The sequence below is a fragment of the Miscanthus floridulus genome, chromosome 1 (assembly GCF_019320115.1).
Source record: "Miscanthus floridulus cultivar M001 chromosome 1, ASM1932011v1, whole genome shotgun sequence".
NCBI lineage: Eukaryota > Viridiplantae > Streptophyta > Magnoliopsida > Poales > Poaceae > Miscanthus > Miscanthus floridulus.
In genome coordinates, this window is record NC_089580.1 from 173,845,095 (window position 1) to 173,861,958 (window position 16,864).

Below are 16,864 nucleotides of genomic sequence, written 5' to 3' on the forward strand. Positions count from 1 at the left end.
CATGCAAGCTACGGAGTAGGAGTACTCCGTAAGCACGCAGTACGACGTTGTACTCCTACGTGACATTCGCTGGCCGGGTCCGGGATGGATGACACCAATATGCTCGGTTGCTTTGCCCAGCTGAGGCGCTGCAGCGGCGAGCGAGCTCGAACAGGCAATCGCGTGGTAGCCCACGGCTGCGCCCGTGCAGTCGTGCACGGCCAGGGCACAGCACAGCTGCACAGGCATGTGGACCGGGGCGCGTCGCCCGTACACGGGAAATGCCCTGACATATCATGCCAGTAGTCAGTAGGCAACCGATTAGACTAGTGACAGTACTCTGGTGCTACTAGTACTATGGAGCTTCGCAGTTCGCACAGCTGGCTAAGTATAAATGCACATATGTAGGAAGCAATTGCCGATTAGCGTGAGACCTTGTGTGTTTCAAATTTTTCAATCCTCGAGTTCGTGTATAGTCGTAATGTTTTCTCGAGAATCAGACGCCACTTTGAAAAATCTAGCAGCCTGTTTGTTTGGCTGTGGCTTGTCGTAAACGATCGTAAATTTCCAGCCAGAATAATATTTTTCTCTCACACAAACCAGCCAGTAATACTTATTCACGAACCAGCAACGATACGAACCAGCCAACCGAACAGGATGTAGGTGGTGCGACAAGACATATGACCATACGTGCATCCGAATAAAATTCATGCGGTTGAAAAGCATGTGGCGACAAATATTCAAAGACAACCAAAATAAAGTGCTTTCATATACTCCATAGTGACGATGGTGGAGGCGTGTATCACGTACAGTAATACTAGTACGAGCACTCCCTTATTGGCTATTCAAAAGTTAAATATTTTCAACTTTGACTGTATATGCATAAGTTGAATAGTTAAACTTATTGTATATAGAATTATTTAGAGATACAAATATTACTAATATTTTTTACCAACCTAGTCAATTTTAAAAAAAAGTGAACCACATATTGTCGGGTTTATAAACCTGGGATCCCTCGTGGACCTGCTTCCCAGCAAAAGCTCGGCCGAGCAGACGATGTTGCGAACGACACGTAACTCCTGGGCCGGCCCAAAAAACCAAACGACATGCCAGAAGGGCGATCCAATGTCCGACCGGAAGGCCTGGCCAAAGAAGAACGACGCTCACTTCCGACTCCGGCCCGCCCCTCCGACCGGAAGGCCTGGCCAAAGAGGAACGACGCTCGCTTCCGTCGCTTTCGACTCTGGCCCGCCTCTCCGACCGAAAGGCCTGGCCAAAGAGGAACGGTGCTCACGTCCGACTCCGGCCCGCCTCTCCTACCGGAAGGCCTAGCTAAGGAGGAACGGCGCTCGCTTCCGTCGCTTTCGACTCCGGCCCGCTTCTCCGATCGAAAGGTCTGGCCAAGGAGGACCGATGCTCGCCTCCGACTCCAGCCCGCCTCTCCTACTGGAAGGCCTGGCCGAGGAGGACCGGCGCTCGCCTCCGACTTCTGCCCGCCTCTCCGACCGGAAGGCCTGGCCGAGAAAGGACGACGCTCGTCTCCGACTCCGATTCACTTCTCCGACCGGGAGTGCATCGAACCTCCGCTTACAACTCTTCTCCGACCGGGAGGCCGGAGCCGACTGGAAAACGACCGATCAGGAACGCCCACTCGGTGAAGACCCAATAAACGGACAGATCAAGTAAAGAGGAGCGCTCTAGTCAACCACAATACCAAGGACCGTACCTTGCACACCTGTAGGACAGTACTGTCAGGTCATGTTAGAAGGATACTTTATAACCTTTCAGACATGTCAGAATGCCAACAGTGTTGTGGGCGCCGACATTTGACCTACAGTATGGTAGGCGTCGACATTTGCCATACCAGAAGATCACGGTGGAACCGACCACATGCATCCAGCCATCAACAGTATTGTGGGTGCCGACAAACCACCTTGTACCCGACGACGTGGGCAACAAGACTAGGCAGCACACACACTCTTCCTCTCACACTCTCTCTTGTAAAGCCATCCTCTTCATCTATAAAAGGGGATGCGCTCTCTCCAAAAGGAGGATTGATCCGAACGACCAAGGATTCCAACGAACAACAGGCGTTCGAACACTTAGTGCATGTAGGAGCTCCCATCACTCTCGGCCCTTTGGTTCAGAGTCTGACCAGACCTCTTACACCCCCATCTTACTCCCTCTCGTTTGTAACCCCATAGCAAATTTTGAGCACCTAGGCTCAGGAATAAAGTCTCCGACCAACTCAGACTGGACATAGGACACGTTGCCTGAACCAGTATAAACCCTGTGTCATTGAGTGCTAGGCCACATCCGATCACAACGTACGATAAAACTACAAATATTTACGTATTGGTCACTTTCTGCACCAACAGTTGACGCCGTCCGTGGGGAAGACGTCGTATATTCACGCTTTTGGTCATCAGATGGCCCACCTTTCCGCCGTCTTCGGCATGGTGGGCTTAAGCGATACAACTCGCTTCGGCTCACTAGAGTTTCCCACGTTTCTATCTGTTGGGATGTGGGTTCCTCCCGTCTTCGAGCCATCTAAGGCCTTCCTCTTTGGAAGCCTAGACTTTGTCGCCGACCGGCTTGGCGTACTACACCTCCGTGAGGAGGCACTTGTTCTGACACCCGTCAGAGGGGCGCCCTCCATCGGCTCTGGGACTCCTAGCGACTTCAACGATAAGGTGCCTACGCTTCACTTCGAGCCTATGCTAGGCTCAAACCCCGCTATGAGTAACGCACATACTGTCATTTACTCACTTTTTTATATTTTCTGCTAACTTTTCGGAGGGACCCCGTTGTCCCTGCCGCGACCGCCATGCAACCGGTTCTCCTATGGCCTCGCGTCCCCATGGACGCATACGCACAGGGGCTCCAAAGGATGCTGGCTCCAAAGGATGCTATGCTCCCACCTTTTTTCACGACCTCATGGATGACGATGTTGAGAGCAACGGCTCCAGCATCGGTGACGTTGTGGCACCTAGCCACCCTCTATCCCAGGAGTGCGCTATGGCGGATGCTCTGGGACAGCCACCAGTTGTTGCGGAGTCTCTACAGACCCACACCCCTCCTGACCCTCGTGCGGAGGCCCTCGTTTGTGCATAGGAGCATGGTGAGGAGCAATGACAAAGGCAGCAGAACCAGCCTCCACCTACGCCGATGCGCTCGGCACACCATGTTGCGCCCTGTGCACGTAACTCTTCGAGCGGCGCCTGGGGTCGCGCCTGCTAGGTTTAGCGCAACATCATCGATGGGGGGGAGAGGGGACGATTGAAAGGTCCTTGTGTGGTTTTGGTAACTGAGTGACAACCTAGGTGGACTAATTATGTTTATATGAGATACACAGGTGATTAGTCCACAAGTACATGTGTGTGAGCAACATATGCCATGAAGGTGAAAATGACTTGGAGATGTTGCAAAGCTCACACATGTGATGATGGAGGAGCTCATTGCACATGAGACATGACATTGAGTCATGTGATCAAGGTGGAGAAGATTAAGACAAGACTTGGCTTGATGGACCGGTTGCAAGCGTGAAGGGCAAGTTGGAGGCTTTAGAGCGATGGACCATGTGGCGGTGAAGCTTGAGCAAGACTTGGCGCTGATGGACGAAGGCAACGGTGAAAAGCAGGTGAAGTCAAGATCGATGAACCAATATGATCACATGATGATATGAAGTGGATCATATCATTGTTGATCGTGTTGGTGCATATGTTGCATCAACATTGGAGGAGATGGAATAGAATGCGTAAGGCAAAGGTATAACCTAGGGTATTTCATTTCACCGGTCATAGATGTGTAGAGAAGTTTATGACCGGGTTTAGGATAGATGGCCATACTATCAAGAGGGGCAAACTTGTTTGCATATCGGTCATCTAAGTGCCACTCGAGTGATCTAACTTTGCATCATCGCTAGGATTGAGTGGCGTGGCAAGTTGAGTGGCCAACCCTTTGGGAAATGATTGTGAAAAGCTAACACATATACACATGGTGGTGTACACTTGGTGGTGTTGGCACATTTACAAAGGAGATGAAATTGGAGTTGATGTGGATCAACTCGGTGAAGAAATGGAGATGAGAAAGGTCCCACAGAATGGACCGGACTCTGGTCACGCAGTGACCGGACGCTGAGGCTCAGCGTCCGATCAGTGGTGGCAGTCAGCGTGCAGCGTCGATCAGTCAATCGGACGCTGGCTCTGAAAGTGACCGGACGCTGGAGGGAGTGTCCGGTCCTGTTGTCGGATGAAGCAGTGTCACTGGAGAGTGACCGGAAGCTAGGGTTGTGTCCGATCACGTCCGACCGGACGCGTTCGGTCAGGGTCGGTACCTTACTATAAACGACCAGACGCTGAGGATCCAGCGTCCGGTCAGTTGAAGCTGCTGCGTCCGATCAGAAGATGACCGTTGAGATTGGAAGAATGTCATTGAATGCAGGTGACACGTGGCGTGCATCGCACGACCGGATGCTGTGGTCCAGCATTCGGTCGATCCGACCAGAGCATTCGGTCAACCTGACAATTGCCTAGTGAAGGGGTAACGACTAGTTTAGCCCTCGGGGCTATAAATAGAAGTGGCCTTCGGCCATGGCTAGGGCTGAGCACCTTGGGGGACTTTGTGTCCATGCTTGAGAGTGCTTAGGAGCCCTCCATCTCACACATACTTGATAGTGATCATCCAATTATGTGAGTGAGAGATTCTAGTGCGATTGCATCGTGAGGTTGCATCGAGTGGCACTAGGTGATCGAGTTGCAAGCCGGTGGTGCTTGTTACTCTTGGAGGTTGCCACCTCCTAGATGGCTTGGTGGTGGTCTCCGTGGAAGCCCGCAAGAAGCTTGTGCGGTGCTCCGGAGAAGAGCTTGTGAGGGGCATTATGCTCGCCCCGCGGGAGTCGCGAAGAGCAACTTTAGTAAAGCGTGTCATTGAGCTACCCTCACTTCCGGGGTAGGTTCTTGCGGCGCCCGATGTGCGGGCTTGGTGGGTGATGCCAATTAGCCGCCGAACCACCAAGTGAGCGGTCGACACAACGGGGACTAGCGTGTTGGCAAACACGTGAACCTCGGGAGAAAAATCATCGTGTCAACCTTGTTCTTTCCGTTGGTTTGCATCCCCGTTACACAAGCTTGCGATTACTTTTATATACATTGAGCTTGTGTTGTTGCTTTTTGTAATTAGTTAGCTTGTATAGCTTGCTAGTTACCTTCTTGCTTGTGTAGCATAGAAGTAGCTTCCTTGCATGACTAATTTGGTTTGTGTAACCTTGTTAGTCACATTGCTTAGTTTGTATAGCTAAGTAATTGCGCTCTCTAATTTGGCATTGGTTGCCTTGTTATTGAGCATTGTTAGTAAGCTTAGTTGGCTTTGTGCGTTTGCTTACTAGCATGTGTAGGAGCTCCCTTGTTGCTTAAAGTACTAGTGGCATAGGTTTGTGTGACCTTGCTTCTAGAATTGGTTAGGAGAGCTCTAGCTAGCCCGACACCTTTGTTGCTTGATTAGTATCTTTGCAAGGTGTTAGTGAACATAGATAGAGGGGTGTAGTCTTGGCTAGACCGATAGTTTTAATTCCGCACTTGTTTTAGTTAGCCAATGTGATTAAGTTTTAAAAAGGACTATTCACCCCCCTCTAGTCGCCATCTCGACCCTTTCAATGATCCCCCATAGTTTGCTCGGGCTAGCTAGAACATTGCCGCGGCGGTGATGCTTCTGCGCGGCCTTCCTAAGCCTATCAACCCACATGAGCAGGCGGTCCACTGGAACCTCCGGGTGCTGGTGAAGCCTGCCACCGTTCAATAGGCGGAAAGCTCCGCGTCGCGACATCGACTCGCGGCCTCTCTCCCCACTAGGGGAGCGGGGATACACTAGACGAATCACTCCATCCGCTCACCACTACGGCCGCCGAGCGTAGAACAGGAGGGTGTAGCTACGCCATGGCCTGACCCGGTGCTAGCTCCACACCGGCCACCTGTGCGCGAATGCCTCGGGCCAAACCAAGATGCTCGCAGTGTCATCAGCAACAACGTTGGGCCTAGCATGATGATGATGTCCATCAGGCGGCGGTGAGAGCAGGCGACACGGGCTTTGGCTGGACCATCGAGCGGATCGGTGAAACGCACCCCAGGCGTGGTCACCGACCCAACGACCGGAGTCCCAGCCTGAATGGCCCTAGACCATGGGCCTTTGGCCGATGCATCCAGAGAGCGCCATTCCCACAATGCTTCTGACCGCCTACCAACATCGCCAAATATACCGGGGAGACGAATCCCGGTATATGGCTCAAAGACATCCGGCTCGCCTGCCGAGCCGGAGGAGTAGATGATGACCACTTCACCATTCGATACCTCCCCATCTACATGGGGGAACATATTCAAGCGTGGCTCGAATTCCTCCCACATGACAGCATCCGCGACTGGGTGGACCTCAAGAGGATCTTCGTCGGGAATTTCTAGGGGAAGTATGTTCACCCTAGGAACTCCTAGGACCTCAAGAGCTACCAGCAGGAGCCCAATGAGTCCCTATAGGATTACATCCGCAGGTTCTCAAAGCATTGCAACTCTCTTCCTAATGTCGTCGACACGGATGTCATCAGCGCATTCCTCTCTGGGACAACCTATGAGTCCTTGATCCACAAGCTTGGCTGCCTAAAGACCAGTACCACCCGTGACCTGCTCGACGTCACCACAAACCATGCCTCCGATAAGGAGGCGGCCAGTTTGGTCTTCAATGGAGGTCAGGACAAGGGCAAGGCCAAGCACGAGGATCAAGACGAGGGCCCCTCCACACAGAGGGGCAAAAAGAACAAGAAGGATCGGCGTTGGCTAGCCAACTCCGTGTTGGTCGCCGCGGCTGATAACGCGAGCAAGCAGCCCTAGCTGGGCTAGCCTAACCACTTCAACAAGCTCATGGATAGCCCATGCACCAACTACGATTACCCCATCAAGCACCTCTACAAGGACTACAAGATCCTCAAGCACTTCCTGCGATAGGCCAGCGGGTCAAAAGAAGGAAAGGGCAAGGAGGCGGCAGCTAAGAAAGGAGGCGTGGCAAACAAGCATGGGGATAGCTTTCCCGACCTTGAGGAATGCATCATGATCTTTGGGGGCTCTGATGCCATCTACTCCAAGTGCCAGCACAAAGTGAGCTACAGAGAGGCATGCATCGTTGAAACTGTCGTCCCCTCCTTCCTTCACTGGTCAGATTCTCCAATCACTTTTGATCAGAGGGACCATCCTTCCCACATCGCTAGACCAGGTCGCTACCCGCTCATCCTCGACCCCATCGTCCGCAAGAAGCACCTCACCATGGTGCTGATGGACGGAGGCAGCAGCCTCAACATCCTCTACATCGACACCCTTGACGCCATGCGCATCTCCTGGTCAGAGCTCCGCCCGGTGAGCTCTCCCTTCCACGACGTGATCCCGAGAGCGCAGGCATACCCGCTTGGGTAGATCGACCTGCCCGTCAAGTTTGGCGACCGAGCCAACTTCTGCTCGGTGGTGTTGACCTTTAAGGTGGTGGACTTCCTGGGGTCTTACCACACCATCTTAGGGCGGCCATCCTACACCAAGTTCATGGTGGTCCCCAACTACACTTACCAGAAGTTCAAGATGCCGGGAACAAACGGCGTCATCACTGTGGGTAGTATCTTTTTGCACGCCTACACTTGCGACCACGAGCATTACGAGCTCACCACTGTCGTCGTCAACTCTTCTGAGCTCTCGCGGCTCGGGGAGTTGTCGACCCTAGCAGTCCCAGACAGCAACAAGCCAACCTCCTCGATTGCCTTCTGCCCACTCGAGGAAACTAAGGTAGTGGGGATTGACCCCACTGACCCTACCAAGATGGTGCGGATCGGGACCTAGCTCCCGGCTAAATAGAAATGCGAGCTCACCGACTTTCGATGCGCCAATCGCGATGTCTTTGCGTGGAAACCTTCCGACATGCTAGGCCTACCACGGGAGGTCACCGAGCACGCACTATACCTCATCCCTGGCTTGAAGCCCGCCAAGCAACGACTGCATCGCTTTGACGATGAGAGGCATAGGGCCATAGGCGAGGAGGTTGCCAAACTCCTACAGTCGGATTCATCAAAGAGGTATACCACTCTGACTGGCTCGTCAATCCTGTTCTTATTAAAAAGAAGACCAAAAAATGGAGATTGTGCGTTGATTATACTAGCCTCAACAAAGCATGTCCAAAGGACCATTTTCCTTTACCACGCACAGATCAGATAGTCGACTCCACCTCAGGATGTGAAATCCTCTCCTTTCTGGATGCCTACTCAGGCTATCACCACATCGTGATGAAAGAGTCCAACTAGCTCGTGACTTTGTTCATCACTCCATATGGTTTGTACTATTATGTAACCATGCCTTTTAGTCTAAAGAACACTGGCGCCACCTATCAACGGTGCATGCAGCAATGGTTCACCAATCAAATCAACCCGCTCGATCAGCCTGACCAGCTCGAGCGGCCAAAACCAACAATCACCGTCTATGTTGATGACATAGTGGTCAAAACGTCTCAAGCTTGTGACCTGATCGCAAACTTGGTCGTGACGTTTCACGAACCTTCGAAGGTTCAACATCAAATTGAATCCCGAAAAGTGTGTTTTCGGGTTTTCGAAGGGAAGCTGCTTGGATGCATCGTGTCCGAACGTAGCATCAGGGCCAACCCTAAAAAATCACGGCCATCTCTAATATGGGCCCTATACGCAACGTCAAGGGGTATAGAGGCTCATCGGCTGTTTGGCCACCCTAAGCCAATTCATCTCCTGGCTCGGCAAATAGGGGATGCCTCTCTATAAGCTTCTCAAAAAGGCGGACGCTTTCATCTAGACTGAGGAAGCACAGCAGGCTTTGGAGAGCATCAAAGCATCACTGACGTTGGCCCCAATCCTCATTGCTCCCAAACGGGGAGAACCCCTCCTCCTCTATGTCGTGGTAACCAACCATGTGGTGAGCGCCGCCCTAGTCATTGAAAGGGAGGAGCTAGGACACCACCTTAAGGTCCAATGACCTGTATACTTCGTCGGGGAGGTACTCAACGACCCCAAGGTCCAGTACCCCTAGGTGCAAAAACTCCTATACGCCATGTTGATAGCGACTCGGAAGCTTCTACACTACTTCACCGACCATGAAGTCTCAGTCGTCACTTCATACCCGCTCGGAGACATCATTCGCAACTATGACGCCGCAGAATGAATCTCCAAGTGGGCACTCGTGCTAATGGGCCATGACATTAGGTATATTCCTCGTACCACTATTAAGTCTCAGGCTCTCATGGACTTTGTCGCTGAATGGACGGTGGTCTAGCTCCCAACTCCGGACGTCACCCATGAGTACTGAACGATGTACTTTGATGGGTCCGTAATGGTGCCCGGCTCGGGGGCAGGAGTGGTTCTGATCCCCCCAGATAGGAGTAAGCTCTGCTATGCAATCCACCTCCACTTTTTGGTCTCAAACAACACCATGGAATATGAGGCCCTCCTCAACGGACTGCATATCGCCATCGAGCTTGGCGCTACATGGCTCTACGTCCGCGGCGACTCAGAGCTGGTCATCGACCAAGTCATGAAGGGGACCTCCTATAAAAGCCCCCTCATATCAGCATACTGCCAAGAGGTGCACAAGCACAAGGACAAATTCCAGGGGTTCAAGCTACACCATGTCCCCCGAAAGGACAATGATGCCGCCAATTTTCTCACAAATTTGGCTGCTAGGCGGGTTCTATCTCTAGACGGGGTCTTCATCAACGACCGTAATAAACCGTTTGGCCACATCCTAGATGGTCCGATCTAGACACACCCCAATGCTAACTAGACGCTCAGGGGCTCTGACCCTAGTGCCTCTGTGACGACGCCGCCCACCGACATCGCCGTGGTGGCACTCGATCAAGCCGACTGGCGAGCACGCTACTCGCCTACTTCCTCGAGGAGGTTCTCCCACCAAAGAGCACTAAAGCATGATGAATCGCTTGATGCGCCAAGACATTCATCGCAATCGGTAACGAACTCTACAAACGAAGTCCGTTGGGAGTACTCTTGAAGTGCGTCCCTACCGACCAAGGCAAGCAGCTCCTCCTCGAGGTCCATGCCAGAATCTATAGACATCACGCGGCCCCAAGGTCGCTGGTCAGAAAAGCCTTTTGCCAAGGTTATTACTGGCCCACCGCACTAAGAGATGCAGAGGAGGTCGTCCGCAGGTGTGAAGGATGCCAGTTCTACGCTCAGTAAATGCACTTGCCGGCACTAGAGCTTCAAACCATCCCCATCACCTGGCCATTCGCGGTCTGGAGCCTTGACATGGTAGGACCCCTCAAAAAAGGCCCGTATGGCTTCACTCACCTACTCGTAGCAGTCAACAAATTCACCAAGTGGATAGAGGCCAAGCCCATCACCAACATCCATTCGGAAGAGGCAGTCAAGTTTTTCCTCGACGTCATCTACTGATTTGGCATTCCTAACTGTATCATTACTGATCACGGAACTAACTTCACCGGGAAGAAGTTCCTGGACTTTAGTGATGGATACACATCAGGATCGATTGGGCCTCGGTTGGACATCCACATACTAACGGTCAGGTCAAGCATGCCAATGGCATGGTCCTCCAAGGACTTAAGCCACGCATCTTCGATTGACTCAACAAGTACATGGGGTGATGGGTTGCAAAGGTCTCAGCAATCCTTTGGAGCCTGAGAATGATCCCTAATCGATCCACAGGGTTCATGCCCTTCTTCCTGGCCTACGGAGCTGAAGAAGTGTTGCCCTCCGACCTCGACCACGGTGCCCCAAGAGTGAAGGCCTTTGACCGCAATCGAGCCATGGAGGCTTAGCAAAACATAGTCGACCTACCCAAGGAGGCCCACAAGACGACCGTTGTCCGCTCCGCTCACTACCAGCAAACTCTCTATAGGTACCATGAAAGAAAAATCAGAGGGAGAATCCTTGAGGTCAGAGACCTCGTGCTGCGAAGGACTCAATCGACCAAGGAGAAACACAAACTCTCTCCACCATGAGAAGGACCCTATACGTTGACCGAGGTGATCCGACTGGGCGCCTACCAACTGAAGGACGACAACGGCAATGTTCTCACCAACACTTGGAACATCGAACAATTACGTCGTTTCTTCCCCTAAAAATTTGGTCTTACCACTTTCTTTCATTCAACATTTGCTCCTACAAAGCACCCTGGCCCAAACACTTTTGACCTGGGTCGCTCGGGGGCTCCACGAGGGTGCGATACCACCACTCTTTTTTACTATGATATGGTAAATATATTTTTACCTGAACGAAAGGGTAGTCCGTTCCTTTAATTACCGTACGTAACTTTGCTTTAAATGTTTCGACTGATCGCACCCCGCCATGACCTACCGTTATGAGCAGCTGAGCCTCGCGGGCCATGCCCGGGTTCTTAAGGTTCTAGCCTATGGTTCAAACGGGCAGGTGCAAAAAAGAATGAATAAAAAACAAAGCTATGCTAGGGTAAAAATAAGGAACGGATGGGACAAACATCCCCGAACGAAGTGATTCGTCACAAAACGAAAATTGATGTATTCATCAATACAACTGTTCACATGGGGGCTTCCCCATGAACTTGTCCTTTACATATACTAAGTACTTCTACTCTAATTTCTACTGTGGCCGCCCGGTGGCATCGGCTGACGACGCGACTGGTGAAGATAAACGTTGCTCGCCCTCTGACGGGGAGATGTTCGATTTAGTTAGAGGCGGGACGACGTCCGCTTCCAACCTGGGCTCCACTCCATCCATAGGCTGGGCGACGTCCTCCTGACATGCACCTTTAGCCACGCTCGCACGACGAGCCTCCATCACCCACTACACGGAGACTTGCTCTGCCACCAACTGTGCGTGTGGCAGTAAGCTCTCCCCGAGCGCATGGATGGCGTCTAGGCTCCAGCCATAGGTGTACCAGATGCAGATGGTGGCGAAGTCTAGGTCTAGATGGTGCATCACCACTGAAGTCAGCGCCTCCGATGTCCCGTTAGACATGAGGGCCCAAACCTCATCCGGGACCTCTGCTAGTCGGATGGCGGGCATGCTGGTGCTTTGCACCAACCCAAAGACCTTCGAGACAATGACCTGGGCGACATTGCGGATCTAGTCAAGCTCTCCCTTGAAGGAACATCACTCTTCAAGGGACTTGGCCAGCGCCTCCATGCTCCGACTGATCGTCGCCTTGGTGAAAGCTCTAGTTTGGTTTTAGTTAATTGAAGAAACCCTAAGTGCTAACCTAGTTTATCAAAGTGATTATGAGATAGGTAGCACTACTCCAAGTGATGAAGCAATGGCGAAGATCATGCCGATGGTGATGGCATGGTGATGATCAAATGCTTAAACTTGGAAAAGAAGAAAGAGAAAAACAAAAAGCTCAAGGCAAAGGTATAAATAGTAGGAGCTATTTTGTTTCGGTGAACAAGACACTTAGCGAGTGTGATCACATTTAGGTTAGATAGACGTACTATTAAGAGGGGTGAAACTCGTATTGAAATACGATCATCAAAGTGCCACTAGACGCTCTAACTCATTGCATATGCATTTAGGATCTAGTGGAGTTCTAACACCCTTGAAATTATTTGTAAAAGTATGCTAACACATGTGCATAAGGTGATACACTTGGTGGTTGACACATTTGAGCAAGGGTTAGAAACTTCACCGGCGCCCTATACAGAAAAGATAGGGGTTCACAGAGTGACCGGAAACTAGTGGTGCAGTGATCGGACGCTGGGGTCCTGAGTCAGGTCAGTAGCAGCAGTGAGCACGCATCTTGGTCTTGTGACCGGACACTGGCGCGAAGAGTGACCGAACGCTGGCAGGGTGCGTCTAGTTAGTGCTGACATATGCTGACGTGAGGCGTATAGAGGAAACGTTGAGTGACCGGATGCTGGGTGAGTCTGGTTGTAAAATTTCACGTTTGGAACCTTATTGGAAACGACCGGACGCTGGGGTCCAGCGTCCGATCACTTTCTAACTGACGCGTCCGGTCATCACTTGACCGTTGAGATCGGGCGATCGGCGTTTGAAGCCAATGACACGTGGTAAGCATCGGACGACCAAACACTAGGGTCCTACGTCGGGTCGAACTGACCGGAGCGTCCGGTCACCCTGAGTTGTGCCCAGTGAAGGGGTACAATGGCTCTATTTCGTGGGGGCTTCTATTTAAGCCCCATGGCTAGCTCAAGCTTACCCTCTTGGCCATTTGCATTGACATAGCAATCTTATGAGCTTAGCCAAAGCCCTCCCACTCATCTCCATCATTGTTTCATCATCATTGTGAGATTGGGAGAGAATCCAAGTGCATTACTTAAGTGATTGCATCTAGTGGCACTTGGCATTCATGTTTCGCTGCAGGATTCACTTATTACTTTTGGTGGTTGCTGCCACCTAGATAGCTTGGAGCAGCGAGGATCGTTGAGCGGAGGTTGGTGATTGTCTTCGGCTCCGATCATGGTGATTGTGAGGGGTCTTGTGCCTTCCCCGGTGGAGAACCGAAAGGTAACTCTAGTGGATTACTCGTATCATTGAGTTACCTCACTTGTGGGTAGGTTCTTGCGGTGTCCAATTGTGTGGATGAGGTTCGTGCAACACCTCTTAGCCACCGAACCACCAAGTGTTGGTCGACACAACGGGGACTAGCGTGGCGGCAAGCACGTGAACCTCGGGAGAAAAATTGGTTGTCTATTGCCCTTTGGTATTCTCCCGGTGATTGATTTAGTATTCATCTTGTGATTGGTTCACTCCACTATACGGTGGTATAATCACCCTACTCACTCATTTATATTCTTGCAAACTAGTTGTGGCAAGCTCTTTAGTGTAATTAGAATTGAGAGCTTGCTTTGTTATTTTAAGTTCATCTAGTGGAGCTCTTTAGAGTAGCAAGATTGAGAGCTCTTAGTGAGTAGTAACATTCCAAGTTGTGTGCCTAGTAATCATTGCAACTAGAATTATTGGATAGGTGGCTTGCAACCCTTGTAGAACTAGAGCAAGTTTGTATTTCACTATTTGTCATACTAATCAAATTGCTCTAGTTGATTTATAGTTTTTAAATAAGCTATTCACCTCCCCTCTAGCCATATTAGGACCTTTCACTTGGCCATCTCTAGGTCATGCTCTAGAGAACCAACCCTTCCGCCCAGTTCTAGAAGAAGAATGACAAGCTCAGAAGCAAGCTAAAGGAAAAAACCAAGACATCAAAACCGGAACAGGTACATACCGAGGCGGGTGTTCTCAAGGATGGAAAGTCCCTCCTCCTACCAAGTCACCTACTCACATAGCGGAGTGTACGCCTCCTCCGTCCTAAGCACCCAACCCCAGAGCACGAGCACTTCCTGATCGACCTCCGACCGGGCCTTCCGCTCTGACTCCAGGGCCTCTAGGGAACTCTAGAGTGCTGCAAGGTGGGCCTCCACTCCTCCCGCACGGGAGTTGGGGTGATGCTCAACCCCATCAATATCTGGCTGTTATCAAACAAGTACGGTCAGTCATGCTCAAAACTCAAACTATGAGATTGAAAAGAAACAAAGAAAGCCTACCAGGACGCAAGCGGTAGGGCTCTGAAGCCTCGACCTACTGGCAACAGGCCCACCGGACGAAGGCCACTCATAGGTCATGAGCCACACCCCGTTACCTCAATGGGGGGGGGAGTCGACTCGATCGGCTCTCGATCGGCCCACAAGTCGCCGCAATCGCCGGCTCGAGGCACGCCGACCAGAGCAGTTGGCGGGGTATCCTCCTATTGTGAGTCATGCGCGTGCGCCGGCCCTGATGATGTGTGGGTGCAAGCCTGCTCCTCTGACCGACCGGCCTGCCCCGCTGTGCCGGGAGCAGCTAGGGACAAGGCCGATGACGCTTCCAAAGGGCGCGGCGACAGCATCCGCTTCGCCTCCCATTCGTTGACGGTGTCTGAGCTCGCGCCATGCTTCCTTGGCGTGGGGACGTTCCACACCTCTATGCCTCATGCCCACCGTCGGTAGATGCGACCATAGGCTCGAGACGCTCCACCGAGGTCACGATGACCTCCTGACCTCCCTCATCCTCAGAGGAGATCGCGTCGTCACCCATCTCCTTGGGTTCCTCCGACTCAAGCTCCGCCTCTACATCGCTCCTATTTTCCCTAGCCCACACATGTTGGGCGATGTCCTGCTCCTTCTAGTGCTTCCTCTGAGCCTTCTAAGCTCTCTTCTTCTTTCTACCGTCCGCCGCCTCCTTTAGGGTGGCTTGCCGAGCCATGCCCTCTGGTCCCTTTGGAAGGTTCGTCTAGGATTTATAACCGATAAGCCCCTATGAAACGGATGACTTGAAGTCAAAATTACATGAGAGCGAGATCAAAAGGGACACGGAATAAGGAGAGGAGAACGTACCAGATTGGGCAGCTTCCCAGCATGGAAAGGTCTAGGATTTCCTTCGAGGGTCTTCCGGGCCTTCAGTTGCAGCACCCGGTCGAGTTGGCTCCAGACTTCGTCCTTTGCCAACTCCAACGGCGACGCACAGTCGGGGTCATTCGGGCCAGAGTGCAGCCACATCGGCTGCATCCTTTCCACCAGCGGGGCGACCCGACGGTGGAAAAAGGTGTGGAACACCCTCAGCCCGTCGAGGCCATGCTGCACCAGCTTTGGGAGCTCCTCCCCGATGATCTCTAGCTTGTTCTGCTGGCTGGAAGGGGCCCATGACCGGCTCTCCCACCTATCCGGCCTTCTACCAGTGAACGGTAGGAATGGCGCCTGCACTGGGTTCCTATTGTAGAACCACTCCCCATGCCACCCCCGATTGGAGTCGTAGGGGGTGTATGCGGGGTAGGTGCCCGACGAACTCAGCTTCTTCTGAAGGGCAAAGCCCCCAACCGGCATGGTCCTAGGCGGCGTCCCCTCTGACAAAGCTCGCCCAGAGAAGATCCGCTGGAAGAAATCCATGTGTGGCTCCATCCCGAGGACAGCATCGCACACGGTGACGAAGCCGGCGATGTGCAGCACCCCAGTCGAATTGAGGTGATGCAGCTCTAGGCCTCACTCATTGAGGAGCCTATGTAGGAACCAGTGCATAGGGTAGCCTAGCCCATGCTCATGGAAGGCAAGGAAGGAAACGACCTCGCCGGCCCGAGGCCGCAGGAAAGCCTCCCCCGTAGGAGCCCTCTAGTGCCCCCACCTCCTTCGGCGGCGGCAGCCCCTTCTTGGTGAAGGCGGCCAGCACCGACTCGCTTACACTAGATGACCTCCAGCTCGACATTGCACTTCGGATTCATGAATAGATCTGCGAGTTTCTCCTCTCCCTCACTTTACCCTCTGTCTCGCTTAGGAACCGCCGTGGCGCACGAACGCTCTTGGCAAGAAGGAAGATGAAGGAGAGGCGGCAGTTGGGGAATAGGCGAAGGAACAGGATGAAAAACCCTCTCCCTTCCCCTATTTAAGGAGGAGGCGTAGCAGTTGGGGAAAGACGAACGATTAGGGCAAAAAATCCTCTCCCTTCCCCCATTCAATGCGGATGGGATGCGGTAGACACGTCCTGACTGATGGGATGCGCCCTACCTGATGAGACGTCGCCCAGCCTATGGATGGCATGGAGCCTGGGTTAGAAGTGGACATTGCCCCGCCTTCAATCGAGCCAAACATCGTCCCACCAGGGAGCGAGCAGCCCGCGCCTTCGCTAGTTGCACCGACAGCAGATGCCACCAAGCCACCCCAATATCTTATAAAGTATAAGTAGTTTAGTAGATGCAAAAAGTTTAAGTTCATGGGGGAGCCCCCATGTAAACATTCTTGTGTACTCAATGACTACAATCGGTTTCGTTTTTTGTGATGGAGTCACACTGTTCGAGGAAGCTTGTCCCTTTCGTTCCTTAGTTTTACCTTAGCATAATTTTGTTTTTTA

At 52.2% G+C, this 16,864-nt stretch overlaps 1 protein-coding gene across 1 annotated transcript; it reads left to right on the plus strand.

Annotated features, from left to right (window-relative positions):
• Nucleotides 1–7,283: 7,283 nt before the first annotated feature.
• LOC136467287 (uncharacterized) lies at nt 7,284–7,844 on the plus strand. The gene is made up of 2 exons (XM_066465931.1): nt 7,284–7,373; nt 7,494–7,844. Exons 1-2 carry the CDS (start codon nt 7,284–7,286, stop codon nt 7,842–7,844), a joined length of 441 nt encoding a protein of 146 aa, XP_066322028.1.
• Nucleotides 7,845–16,864: the final 9,020 nt, after the last annotated feature.

Coding starts and splice junctions, on each gene's coding strand:
- LOC136467287 (XM_066465931.1), top strand. CDS start 7,284: ATGGTGCTGATGGACGGAGGCAGCAGCCTCAACATCCTCTACATCGAC. Junction 7,374..7,493: donor CCTGGTCAGAGCTCCGCCCG/GTGAGCTCTCCC, acceptor TTGACCTTTAAG/GTGGTGGACTTCCTGGGGTC.